Source organism: Pteronotus mesoamericanus, unplaced genomic scaffold, assembly GCF_021234165.1.
Source record: "Pteronotus mesoamericanus isolate MK-2021 breed Mesoamerican mustached bat unplaced genomic scaffold, CSHL_Meso_final contig_702, whole genome shotgun sequence".
In the NCBI taxonomy this organism is placed as follows: domain Eukaryota; kingdom Metazoa; phylum Chordata; class Mammalia; order Chiroptera; family Mormoopidae; genus Pteronotus; species Pteronotus mesoamericanus.
The window spans coordinates 3,735,493-3,748,007 of record NW_026555239.1 but is presented as its reverse complement, the minus strand read 5'-3'; the positions used below and the strand labels follow the sequence as shown (position 1 = coordinate 3,748,007).

At 63.8% G+C, this 12,515-nt stretch overlaps 1 protein-coding gene across 4 annotated transcripts; it reads right to left on the bottom strand.

Moving 5' to 3' along the window:
• Positions 1-2,766: 2,766 nt before the first annotated feature.
• Positions 2,767-11,619, bottom strand: TSPO (translocator protein). Of its 4 annotated transcripts, none has more exons than XM_054582569.1 (4): positions 11,556-11,619; positions 6,003-6,212; positions 3,687-3,825; positions 2,767-3,192 (listed from the first exon to the last, which is right to left on the bottom strand). In XM_054582569.1, the coding sequence occupies exons 2-4, from the start codon at positions 6,182-6,184 to the stop codon at positions 3,004-3,006; spliced, it is 510 nt and encodes a 169-aa protein (XP_054438544.1). In that variant the 5' UTR covers positions 6,185-6,212; positions 11,556-11,619; the 3' UTR covers positions 2,767-3,003. The 4 variants fall into 4 exon arrangements, with proteins under 4 accessions (XP_054438544.1, XP_054438543.1, XP_054438545.1 ...); XM_054582568.1 differs by lacking the exon at positions 11,556-11,619 and adding an exon at positions 10,868-11,134; XM_054582570.1 differs by lacking the exon at positions 11,556-11,619 and adding an exon at positions 11,015-11,134.
• Between the last annotated feature and the right edge of the window lie 896 nt (positions 11,620-12,515).

Genomic DNA, 12,515 nt, shown 5'->3' with positions numbered 1-12,515 from the left:
CAGGCTCTCACGGGGAACTGCCCGACAAGTGGCCTCCCCGGGGCGGCCTGCCCGTGGCCCAGGATGGAGCTCGGAGCTCGCGCTGGGTTATTCACCCCGCTGCCACGGGCGGTCCTTGCGCGCCCAGTTCACCCGGAACCTGACTGCCCAGGACACTCCTAGCGAGGGCACGGTCAGTGGGGTCAGGGGACCCCGGGTCCCTGGGTTATAAACACGCTGTTCCCCCATTCTAGAGCTCTTGCACCTCTGACCGGCATGGATCAGGCAACCCCGGGAAGGCCATTGTGCCGGGAGACCAGGCTGCTCCCTGCCATGGGGACTGTCCTGCCGCTCTGCGTGCACTTTCCTGGTGCTCACCTTCCCCCGTGGCACCTGCTCTGTGTTAAGAATTCGTGAAGAGCCAGCCCGGCTGGGGCAGCTCAGTGGGATGGGTGCTGGTGGGGGCACAGGCCTGGGTTGTGGGCCAGATCCCCAGTTGGGGACATGCAAGAGGCAACCGATCAATCGCACATCAATGTTTCTCTCCCTCTCTTTCTCCTTTCCTTCCTCTCTCTCTAAAAATAAATAATAAAATCTTTTCTAAAAATTAAAAAAAAAATTCATGAAAAGCCAGAATCTGTAAGTGTTGGGCCTGGGGAAGCGGCAGCCGCGGTAGCAGGGCCGATGCACCACCGTTTGCAGGGCAGCGCGGAGGAGCCCAAAAGGTGACGTTTCAGGGGCCACGTCCTCAGGGATGAACTGGGACCGCACGAACGCGCCCCACAGGGAGGCTCTGTCGTGGACAGGCAGGACGTGGGATGGTCTCGGTGCAGGGGAGGCAGGGCTCCCTTCCACCTGCCGAGTCCAGGGCAGCCGGACAGAAGGTGACCATGCTTGGCCAGCCCCTAAGTGTCACGTTGCCGTGCCGACGACCCACCAGCTGAGCCATCTGGACTGTGTGGGTGGCCTGCTCTTGCAGTCAGGTGGCCAGTCAGGTGAAGAGGGAGGCAGGTGCTCCAATTCAAGGCTTCACCTGCGAGAGGTGCCTCCAGGAGAGAGTGCAGCCCAGAGGACCTGATTAATCTGTGAGGCGTGGGGTTTCCCATTAAACCAACGTGGAAATCGTCGGCACCCTCAAGTCCCTAGTGCATGGTAGCAGCTCAGGAGAGGAGAGAGCCCTGGCTGGGTGGCTCGGCTGGAGCATCATCTCATGCACCAAAAGGTTGCGGGTGGAATCTCCAGGCAGGGCACAGACCTAGGTTGTGGGCGTCCTCTCCGGTCAGGGTGAGCACGGGAGTCAACCAATTGATATTCCTCTCCCATCGTTTCTCTCCCTCTCTTTCCCTTTCCCTTCCTCTCTAAAATCAATATAAACATCCTCAGGTGAGGATTTAAAGAGAGGGACCAAAGGAATGAAGACCAGGGAAAGCATCACGAGACAGCCAGCAAAAACCGAAACAACACTAAATGCCTCCTCCTCTTGACCATTTTTCTTGGTATTTCTGTGGCTACGCGTGTTTTGTGGCCAGAAGGATGCATGTGAAGTACTGTTAGAGGAACAAACCCACAGGTGTATGGAATGGACAAAAAATGGTCGCATGAGCATCACGGGAAATATCCCAGAAGCCTCAGGTGCACCTGAGTGCTGAGCACGGCGCCCGCCAGACACACGTGTGCCCGTGGCGCCCCTGCTACCATGGAGATCGCGAGAACCTGTGTGGGGAGCTGCCCGGGGGCTCAGCCAGGTGCTCACAGCTCAAAGCGGCTGGATTCCCGCACAGCGTGACCCTGGTGGGCATCAAGTTCCAGGTGAGCGGAGGCTGAGCGGGCGGAGGCACAGCGCCCGAGTCAGCTGCTCAGGTGGCAGCCAGCGGTCTCTGCGCACGTCCTCCCTGAGCCCTTGGTAAGCTGGGGTCGTGCCTGGAGGTGAAGCCAGGGGAGGACGGAGGGGGCAGGGCCGGGGCAGAGGCAGCAAACCTCCCGCTGCCGAAACGGCTGTGAAAGGTCTAAAATGTGAAAGGTCTAAAATGTGAAAGGTTTGTTGATTTGAATTCACTTAACAACCAGGAACAAAACAGGCAACAAAAGGCCCAGCCGGCGCAACCAGCCGTGATGCCAGGAGGCTGGGCCGCAGAACCAGGACGCAGGAGACCAGGCGCCATTCCAGCCGCCTGTGGGCGAGACCTCGGCCCGGGCCCTCCCACTCCCAACAGCTGCCTGGAGAGGCTGTGGGTCACCCTGTTTGAAGTCGGGGGTGACACCTCCGACCCTGAGCTGGCCTCGGCCGGCCAGGGGCCGCTGTGGGCTCGGAGTGGGGAAAGGCCCTTACGGACTCAGGTGTCCCCCCCGCCCATTAGGCGTCCGCGGGGCAGCCCCAGGTGGGGTGAAGCCGGCGTGCGTCCTGGCGGCCCACCAGCCTGTCAGTCGGGGTCCCCAGCCTTGTGCAAAGCCCCATTCTGACTGAGGCCGACTGGGTGGGCCTGGGCGGCCTGCACTGAGGGCCCGAGCTGGGCCTGCTGGGGGTCAGCGAAGCAAAGGCCGGGCCTGGTCTGCATCAGCCGGGCAGCTGCACGGCCACATGGGCTCCGGGCCCGACCCGGGCCGCTCCGCCCCGCGCAGGCCACCTCGCCTTTAGAGGGTCTGGGGAGGGTCTCCGGAAGCGTGCAGGAGCCCTGACCAGGACCAGCCTCGTCTGGATGACACAGCCCCCCAGACGGATCCAACAGGACGAGCCTCTGTCCCCCACCAAGACCGGGGTCACCCCCCAGACAAACGCCAAGGTAGGTTAAAAGCTTTATTTGGTTTATAAAATTCCATGTGCCAAGACCGTGCCCCGAGCAGCTCAGGGTGCGAGACGCTGCTCCTGGGGCGCGGGCTCAGCCGGCAGCAGCTCCACAGCCGGCGGCGGCCCTCTGGGCTGAGACCCAGTCAGACGCACAGGCTGGGCGGCCACAACAGCGTGAGGGCCACCGCCACCAGCAGGGCCTGCCTGGCAGCAGCCACAGTCCTCGGAGGGTGGGCACCTCATTCCGTAAGCCTTCGGCCCCCACGCCGGCCGTAGTTGTCCTGCCAGACGCAATAGTTGAGCGCGGCTGCAAAGGCCAGCCAGGCCAGGTACGGGTAGAGCAGTCGGGCGGCCGAAGGGCTCACCCTGCGCCAGGCCACAGCGGTGGCTGCTGCCAGCCCGCCCGTCACCAGCAGGTCCACCAGGGCCTGTGGAGACATGGGGGTCAGGGGAGGACAGGGAGGCCTGCGGCTCAAGGCACCCACGAGGGTCCCTGCCCCAGGGGCCCACCCCCCTGCTGCCCTAGAGCCATCACTCCATTCCACCCCTAAGTGATTCGGCCTCTCCCCAGTTCTCTGCCTCAGTCTCCCCATATAGAAAATGGGAACAGTTGCCCTGCCTGACTCATGCCACGTGAGGGGTGCCCCGCTGTCAGGTGCTATGTGGGTCTTCCTACCTAGTGGCCCCTGAACCCAAGCCAGCAGCCCCGAGCCCTGAGAGGCTCCTTCACTGAAGAGCAGCTGCAGAGGCGCCACAGGGGGGCGCTGTTCCCCAAAGAGCTCCTGAGGAGACGCGGACCACAAACTGCCTGCCACCCTGCTCCTGCCTTCAGAGCCTGACCCCGTCTGGGATGCGACACCTATGTCCCCCAAGGGAGGCCCACCCTCCATGGGCCACCTCCAGGGACCAGGGAGACACTCACCCAGCCCATCTGTCGGGTGCCAAAGAAGATGGGGGGCCACGCCCAGTTCAGGGTCAGCTGCCCGGCATACAAGCCCAGGGGAACCACAGCCTCCTCCGAGAAGCCCCCCAGCTCTTTCCAGACCATGTAGGAGCCGTATCTGAAACAGAGGCCACCTGTCAGGGCGCCAGGGGTCTCCCTGCCAGGCAGGGAGCCGGGCTCACTCCCAGGATGTGGGGACGGCTCAGGCACGCCCTGCCACCCACAGCCGCGTGAGCCGTTGGGGGGGGGGGGCGGTGGCCCGCCTGACCTCTCTGGGCCCCCGCTCCTCCCACGGTTGCCGAGGGGAACCACGCTGGCGCACTCGCGGGGCGTAGGGCGGTGCCTGGCCCAGGGGCGCTGGGTAAGCGTGGACCATTGTCCTCCTTATTGGTGCTGTGACAGAGGGAGCACACGAGGCTCCCACCCTAGTCCAAGCACCGCACAGAACGGTGGGGCATTTGGGCTGGGCCTCCAGGATGAGCAGGAGTCTGCTGGGGGCATCTACACGGACATGCCAAGGCTCCGAGGCAGGTGGGAGCCCGAGGCAGCCTGCAGGGCTGCAGACGGGGCCCGGGGGCACCGGAGAGGTGAAGCTGAAGAGGCAGACAGGGACCTGGTCACGGCAGCTCTTCCGGCTCCCAGTGCTGCACCACCACCGCCACCGCCACTCACAGTGGCTGATGCCCTTCGGCACTCACACGCCCCAGGCTCTGCAGCTCTTCCCAAGCGTTCACTTGTTTCCTCCTCATGAAAGAGCTCTGAGATGGGCAAATGTATCACCCCCATTTTACAGGTGGGAAACTGAGGCACAGGGAGGTGAAATGTCTAAGATCTCTCTTTTTTAAATATTTTATTTATTTTTAGACAGGGGAAGGGAGGGAGAAAGAAACAAACATCAACGTGTGGTTGCCTCTCACAGGTCCCCTCCCGGGAACGTGGCCCACACCCAGGCATGTGTCCTGGCTGGGGAATTGAACCAGTGAGCCTTTGGTTCACAGGCTGGCACTCAATCCACTGAGAGATACCCGCCAGGTCGAAGATCTCTTAAAGGGCAATCAATCAGCAAGTCAAGTCAGGATCTGAACCCCAGTGACTAGGACCAGAGCCAGGGGTTTGCCCTTATCAGGACCTACAGGTGCCTCCACAGGGGTCCAGGAAAGAGGGGTACGGACCACCCCTGAGCTTCATCAGGACCTTGATGGCAGGGGAGGCCAAGGGGCGGGGCGTGGAGGTCTGCAGGCCTGAGCAAGCTGAAGCACAAGCGAGGCATCTGGGCCAGGGCTGGAGAGGAGAAAGCAGGACAGGGAAGTGCTGGCAGCCTAACCGGGAAGGAGGTGGGGCCCGGGTGGCCCACCCGTGTCAGGGACTGTCTTACTCCCACCAGAACCCTGGGCACTCAACCTGGCCTCTGCTACCTAGGGCGCCTAGCGTCTGCAACCCTACCCTGCACTGGGCTGGCTTAGAACCAGGATGCAGGGAACATTCCAGAAGATGAGCTAGAAGCCGACCTCACCTCCTAAGTGTGGTTCCCACTGAAGCCACCAGGGGGCGCCCCACACCCACACTCAGCACTTCCTTTTACCACAGCAGTTCGCAGGGTCTAGTCCAGGGGCTCCTGCAGGGGCCTGGCACTCTAGCCCTGCGTCCAGGGGGAGGTCCCTCGTCAAAAGGAGGCGGGGCCATGCCCTGACTTGTGTGGCTCGGTTGGGCTATTTCCCACAAGGTGAAAGGTCACTGGTTCAATTCCCAGTCAGGGCGCATGCCTGGGTCGTGGTCCCTAGTTTGGGGGCAATTGATCAATGTGTCTCTCTCTCGCCCTCCCTTCCCCTCTCTCTAAAAATAAATATATTTTTTCTTAAAGAAAGGTGGGGTCATGAAAATTACCCGAGACACCCTGGCACCAAACGGGCGCTCAACAAATGGAAGCTATGATGATTGCTGATGTTGTCACTGCCATTGATCTTGGGAGCGTCCACGCCACCCACGTGTGAACTTTGCACACCGAGCCAGTCTTGCCCCGGAGTTGTGAAAACAGCCAGGATGCCAGTGTGGGGTTGCGCCATCGGGCCCGCCCCTGCCAGCAGGCCCGGCAGGGGAAAGTTCGGTGCCGCAATCAGCCGGTTCCACGGCTCTCCCTGCCCTCGCTTGGCAAATGAGGCCCAGACGCGGTGCGGCTGCCCAAGGAGCACCAGGCAGTTAAAACCCCGCAGGAGATGCCCTGCCTCGGGCCTGGGCCCCTGTAAAGGGGAGGGTGGCCCTGCCTGCCGGCCTTGGCGGGTGGCCGGGACCACTTACCCCATGGCCGAGTAGAGCGTGCCCCAGATGGGGCCCAGCGCCCAGCGGGGCGGGTGCCACGAGGGCTTCTGCAGGCTGGCATACCAGCGGAGGCCCTCCCCACGGACGTAGTAGGAGCCCACGAAGGCCCCCACACTGGGGGCCAGTGTGAAGCCCACGGCCGGCAGCCAGGGCGGGGCCATCGCTGCTGCGACTGCTGTTCGGGAAGCTCTGAAAGAGAAGGCAGGGCTGGGGTGAGAGGCCAGGCGCTCCAGGGCCGAGGCCTCGCCGAGCATTTCCCGAGGACCTACCGTGCGCAGACCCGGGGTCGGGGGGAGATCTGTTACCAGCCCCTCATCCATCACCAGAAGGACAGAAGGCTGGGCCGCAGCCCCCGCCACCCCAGCCCCGGGGCTCCAGTGAGCACGTTCCCGCCCAATCTCACGCCCGGCACCCAGAAGGCCTCCGGCGGCAGGAACCCTTCGGCTCCCCCTCAGCTTCTGCCCCAGCTGCCAGGGTCCTGGGCTCTCGCCCTCAGCCTGCACCTTGGGTCCCCTGGCAAGGCAGCCCGCGCTCTGCCACCTCACTCAGGCCAGCCTGGGTCCCCTTCAGCAAGCAGGCTTCCCAGCCCTTCGTCCCCAGGCCAACTGCCAGTGTGAGGGGGACTGGGGACAGGCGCTGGGAGGCCTGCGTGAGCCCATACCCTGCACTTTATGTTCCAGTACTTCCCGTTCATTTGTCATTCGCTCATTCCTGAGGCAATCGGGAGCAGACAGAGCTTGGCTTGGGTCCTGGCTCCCCGCTGACTCACTGTGACCTCAGGCAAGTCATGCAGCACTCTGGGCCCGCCTCAGTCTGTGCCTCTGCAGAGTGCGACATCAGCCTGGCCACCCTGGGCCCAGTCCGGTGTGGTGACTGTCTCTGTACACAGGTGATTCACACCGCCCCGCAGGCCCAGCCTAAAGTCACCTTCCCGTGCACCAGAGACGGAGAGCAGCCCACCGTGTGCCACACAGCACTCGGGGGCCACGCTTTGTCTGGGTCGAGAGCCCGCTCGCGCCTTGACACCCAGGGCCACTGAGGTGTGAGTGGGAAGGTGCAGGAGGCAGCAAGTCCCCTCGGCAGCTCCAAGCGGCTGGCAGGGCTCAGGGCAAGGAAGGCCTGGGAGCTGCCACGCCAGGGCTGGGGACGCCGGCAGCGGGCCTCTCGGTTATGCTTGCTGGCCGCGCCCCCTTGCCCAGCAGCCCCTCGCGGAGGACCTACCAGGTGCCCAGCAGTGAGCCCCGCTCCTGGCAGGCTGGGATGCTCACTGGGGCTGAGGGAATGTGCGGACTCTGTGACATCTCTGTAAGTCTAAAACTAGCACAACACACAGCTCAGGAAGGGAAGCGCCACTGGCGGGCGCATCGCCCGGATTCGCCAAGGTGGCAGGTATGATCCTCGGTCGGGGCACATACAGGGATCAACCAACGAACGCGTCGGTGAGTGGGATAACAAATCGATGTCTCTCTCTCTGCCTTCCCCTCTCTCTCTAAAATCAATAAATTTAAAGAAAAGAAAACTGTAAAAAGGATCCTGGTTTGGGCAGTAACTTGCACAGCGCTCCGTGTTTGTTACTCCACCAGCCCCCCAGGGTCCCCCCCCCGCACCCCCCCCGCGCCTCCGCTTCTTCCCTGTCACTCTGCTCTAAGAGCACATTGGCCCCTGTCCATCCAGCTTTTCCTGGGTGAAATTCACAAAATGTGTATATTAACCTCTTTTTTTTTATCCTCACAGGAGGACATTTTTTCGTTGCTTTCAAAGAGGAAGGGGGCAAGAGAGACAGAAAGAGAAAGATCAATGTGAGAGAAAGGCCGACTGGCCACTCTGCAGGCTCCTGAGCAGGGACAAAACCGAGGCCTTTCAGTGCCCAGGACGGGTCTCCAACCAGCGGAGCCACGCTGGTCAGGGCTGGAATGAACCATTTTAAAGTGCACAATTCCGAGGCATTCAGTACACTCCACTGCCGGGCAACTGCCATCGACCTCAAGCTCTAAGTTCATCATCCCAAAAAAGCCCCCGCACCCCTCACAGTCCCTCCTCCCTCCTCCAGCTCCTGGGAACCGCCAGCCGCTTCCAGCCTCTCCGCACGGACCTTTCCTGCATGTTGCATGCGCTCGGAACCCTACGGCAACGGGCTGTTAGGGCCTGGCTTCTCTGACTGAGCACGTTCCGAGGCTCACCCACGTTGCAGCCTGTGTCTGCATGCCCCACAGTTTTGTGGGCGAGGCTGTTCATGTCACCCTGTCACATACCCACCCCTGGCCTCAGAGATCCCCGCAGAGGACTCGCCCCACGTGCCAGCGGACAGGGCCCCAGAGCCACCAGCCAGTCCCGCCCCACACCCCCAGCACTGAGCGGAGGAGGGTGTGAGCCGGGGCTCCTGCCCCCCAGGCTGCGCCCGGGAGGGCCTGGCTGCGTCCATGTGCCGCGGGGCCGAGGCCGGGCCGGGGCCAGAACGCAGGGAGGCGGCTGCTGCACGTGGAGACAGTCGGGCAGGGAGTTTCCTGGGCCCCTGGGGCACGGCTTGGCCCCTGAATCACCCCACCGGGGGGTCCACCAAGCTGAGTGATGCGGGGGCCAGGCAGGCCGGAGGGAGATCCCCGCCAGCAGGGGCCCCAGGGAGGGCCGGAGGCTCCCGCAGCCAGAACGGGGCTCGGGGCTCAGGCAGAAGGGCGAAGCCACCCACCCTTAGTTCTGCCTCCGTTAGAAGGTGTCTGAGAACCCAGACCTCAGCTTGGCTTCCAACTTGCTTGGCGACCCCAGGCCAAAGCACCTCTCTGGGCCTCAGTTTCCCCTTATAGCAAGTGGGTATAACCTGCCCTACCTGCTTCATGGGGTCATGGGGAGGCTCAAGTGAGGACCCCCATGTCAGGGGACACTCGCCCCATTTCCCCTGTGGGGCAGGCCCAAGGCTGAGAAGCTTCCGCTGGTCAGTCACTGGACACTCAGGTGACAATGCTTCCCAGAAGGGACGGCTCCCAGCCTGGGGCCACTCACGGGGATGCCTCCAAAACAGGCCAAGAACGGGGCACAGAAGGGGGCTCAGGACCAGGGGTCAGAGAAGGTTCTAGGCCTCTGGGGATGACCGGCTGGCATGGGGCGGGTGGAGGTCCTCACCTCGCCATTCTCCACGGCAGCCGCAGAGGAGGGGACCAACCGGGGCGGCCCCTCCCGTCGGAGCCCTGAGCCACACGGCCCTCTCGGCCTCCATGGCGGACTCACGACTATGCCCCCGGTCCAGAAGAGGACACCGAGGCACGGGGAACCACAGAACCTTCTGGGTCTGTGCACCTCTAAGGCCCACAACTCCACCCCCACCCCCACCCCCTGAGCTGGGAGCCTGCCTCGGCTCTGGGCCACACGCCCACTCACAGCTGTGTCCCCTCCCCTCCCTTGGCCTCCTCCCTCCTCCCAGCATGGTGCCGAAGGCCTGCCCCGCCCCACCTCAACTGACCAGTGCCGGAGGTTCTCTCAGAGCCAACAGCCTCACTCTTTCCAGCCCTAAGGCCAACGGCCCAGCCCCTACGGAGCATCAGGGCAGCAGCCACAGGATCTGAACCTCCCTGTCCCCAGACTGGGACCCAGGACCTCCCGTCCTGTGATGCTTCATTCCCAGCCCTACACCTCACCTCCCAGGCCACTGTGTCCCCATCTGTTAAGTGGGGCTGAGCCAGCGGGTCTCTGGGGGATCCTCCGGTTCTCTGTGGCCTCCCTCCAGGTGACCCTCCCTAGAGAAGGTGACAAAGCTGCCCAGAAATGGCACACAGGATTTTGCCCTTTCTCTGACCCTCCCCCCGAGCTCTACCCAACCCTCCCGGCCTCATCCCTCCCTGGACACCACCACAGTTCCAGGGACTTGTTCGTTCGTTCGTTTGTTTTTAAGGACTCACAGCTAATCCTCCTCGTTATAACGTCTGCGAAGCCTTTCCACTATGAAAGGGCCCCACGTGCCAGCCACCCGGCCTGGGCGGACCGGCAGCCCAGTGCGCTGGTAACAGGAAGGGCTGGGCTGGGCTGGGGCCAGCGTGATAAGGGGGACCTTGCTTAATGGAGCATGACGACTTTTGACACACAGAGAGCACATCCAGGCCTGGCTTGCACCATGACAAATAAGTAAAAGAAAATACAAATTAATAAAACCCAGATTCGAAAGTAAAATAATGAAAAGGCAAACGTGTCCGCGGGAGGAAGTAGGCTCCCTCTGAGTCAGCCCAAGCCCTGGCCCCACCTGAGCCAGCTGCTGGGAGGCTGGGGGTCAGGCCCCACCACTTCAAACCTCCGCTCTGCGCTGTAGCTCTGAGCTTGAACAGGGGCTCCTGGGTGAGCTCGTCTTCCACAGAGTAAAGGGGTCCCTGATCCCCTCCCTACGAGGCTCCCTCTGCAGGCTGAGGAAGAGGCTGCCTGCCCCAGCCTCCCCTCAGCCCCTCTCCCCATCTGTGGACAAGCGTCCATCGCCCGGTCCCCTGCTGCCCAGTGGGGGCCCCACTCCACCCCACAGAGACACGGTGCCCTCAGCCCACATCCTGGTTGCTCAGCTTTTTGGTCCCGGGCCTGCTTTCTGCCAGCGCCCCAGACGGCTGCTCCTCGTCCGCAGTCGCCTCCTCTGACATCCCCTCCTTGCCTGTGACCCTTTTGGAATAGCCTCGGCCCCTTGTCCCTAGGGAAGCTCAGGTCCTGCCCCCTCCTGCCGTCCATCTTCGAGCTGGTGACTGGTAACAGGTACCAACACGCTTTGACGGCCAGCGGGAGAGGCTCCCAGCCCACAAGCGGCCACCAGCGTGTGCCGGGCGCACTCCTGTGCTCAGTGGGGTGTTCGCAGCTGGAGGCCCCACTACCCTGCTCACCTCGGCTCCTCTGGGCTTGTATCCCTCTAAGGCAGGTGGGTAGAGGGGCCGGGCAGGTCACACGCCAGGCCCACGTGCAGGCTACAGCTCACCTGAGCCCAGGAAGGGGAACTAGAGACGAGGGTGTAAGGCCCCTTGAGGTCTTACCTGGCTTTGGGCAACTAACCTCCCCTCTCTGGCCTGGGTCTCCTCTCCCAGAAATGAGGTGTTGTGTCAAGTGGCTCAGGAGACCGAGGCCCTTGCCACTCCTGCCCGCTCCCGTCCCGCGCCCCAGGCTTGCTCACCACAGGAGTGGGCGGGGCAAGCCTGTCTGCCCCTCCCCGCCGCTCCGCTTCCCGCGGGACCAGAGGCGGGCAGGGCTGGGCCGGACGGGGCCGAGGTGGGGCGGGGCTGCCCACGTGTCCTACCCCCACCCCGCTCGACCCCACGGTCCCTTCATCTCCCGCCCAGATCCACCAGCTCCCGCGGGGTCGGGGCCGCCCGCCGCTCTCGCCGTCTGACCCGGCGGCCGAGCTCCCATCGCAGCCTCGCGGCCGCCTCCCGGGTCCCTGCTCCGGGGCCCCGGCCTTCCGCCTCCAGCCTCAGTTTCCCCCTCGGACCGCGCGCCAGCGGATGAGTGCTGTGGGGGGTTGCACGCTCGCCGGGCCCTTTTGCTCGGGGGCCCCCCCGGCGCCTGGTCCCTACTCACCAGCGACGAGGACTCGCTGCGGGAAGAGCACTGCGCGGCGGGAGGCGTCAGCTAGATCCTGGGCGCGGCCCGCCCCGGCCGCGAGGCCCCGCCTGGCCCCGGCCCCGCCCGGCTTGGCGGGGCGCCCGGGCCAACGCCCACTGGGTTGCCCGCGGACGCGGTGCTCTCCCCTTTCGGCCGTGGCCGGGTCGCCAGCCTCCCCCCGCCAGGAGCCAGTCTCTCGGCCGCTCCTCCTCCTCCCCACGGGTCCGCGCCGCGACCCAGGCCGGTCGCTTTTCTGGAGCCTCGTTTTTCCCAGCCGTAAATGGGTCAACAGTGCTCACGTTCTGAGAGGGGAGCTGCGTCGCCTGAAGGCAAAGCCTGAACACCCTCCCACACAGCAGCCCGGCCCACCCGCCGGAGGGGCGCCTTCTCCTTCAGCTGCTGCCCCAGGGCCGCAGGCAGCCGGCACTCTTGGTCCTGGCGCAGCCACTCATTGGCTTGTTCTGCCTCCACCTCCGCACCTGTAAGAGGGACACACCATCGTGGGGCTGAGGACGACCCGCGGCAATGCAGGCAGGGTGCCTCGCAGACACTTGGCGCTCAGTGAATGGAGGCTGCGCTCATCACAGCCCAGAGGTGGACCTCCAGTTTGCCAGGGGTCACGGCGATGGGACAGGCTTGTCCAGCCCCTGGTCTTGGCGCGCCTCCCTTCCCCCTCTACAGGCTGCTTTATTCCTGAAGCCCAGGGCCTGTCCCAGCCGCCTGGGGCTGACTTGGCCTGGCAGGGCCCCGGGCCTGCAGGAGCCACAACTGCCCATGCTGGTCCCCAGGGGCCCGGGTGAGCCCCTCTCCCCAGGCTCAGCAGCGGGGCGCACCTGGGGCTGCGGTCTGACCTTCCCAGGCTATTCCGCTGACCTTCCGCTGGCATTCTTGCCTGCGGGGGCCCCTTCCACCTTTGGCTGCATTGGTGTAATGACA

Coding starts and splice junctions, on each gene's coding strand:
- TSPO (XM_054582569.1), bottom strand. CDS start 6,184: ATGGCCCCGCCCTGGCTGCCGGCCGTGGGCTTCACACTGGCCCCCAGT. Junction 3,826..6,002: donor ACGCTCTACTCGGCCATGGG/GTAAGTGGTCCC, acceptor CCTCTGTTTCAG/ATACGGCTCCTACATGGTCT. Junction 3,193..3,686: donor GCACCCGACAGATGGGCTGG/GTGAGTGTCTCC, acceptor ATGTCTCCACAG/GCCCTGGTGGACCTGCTGGT.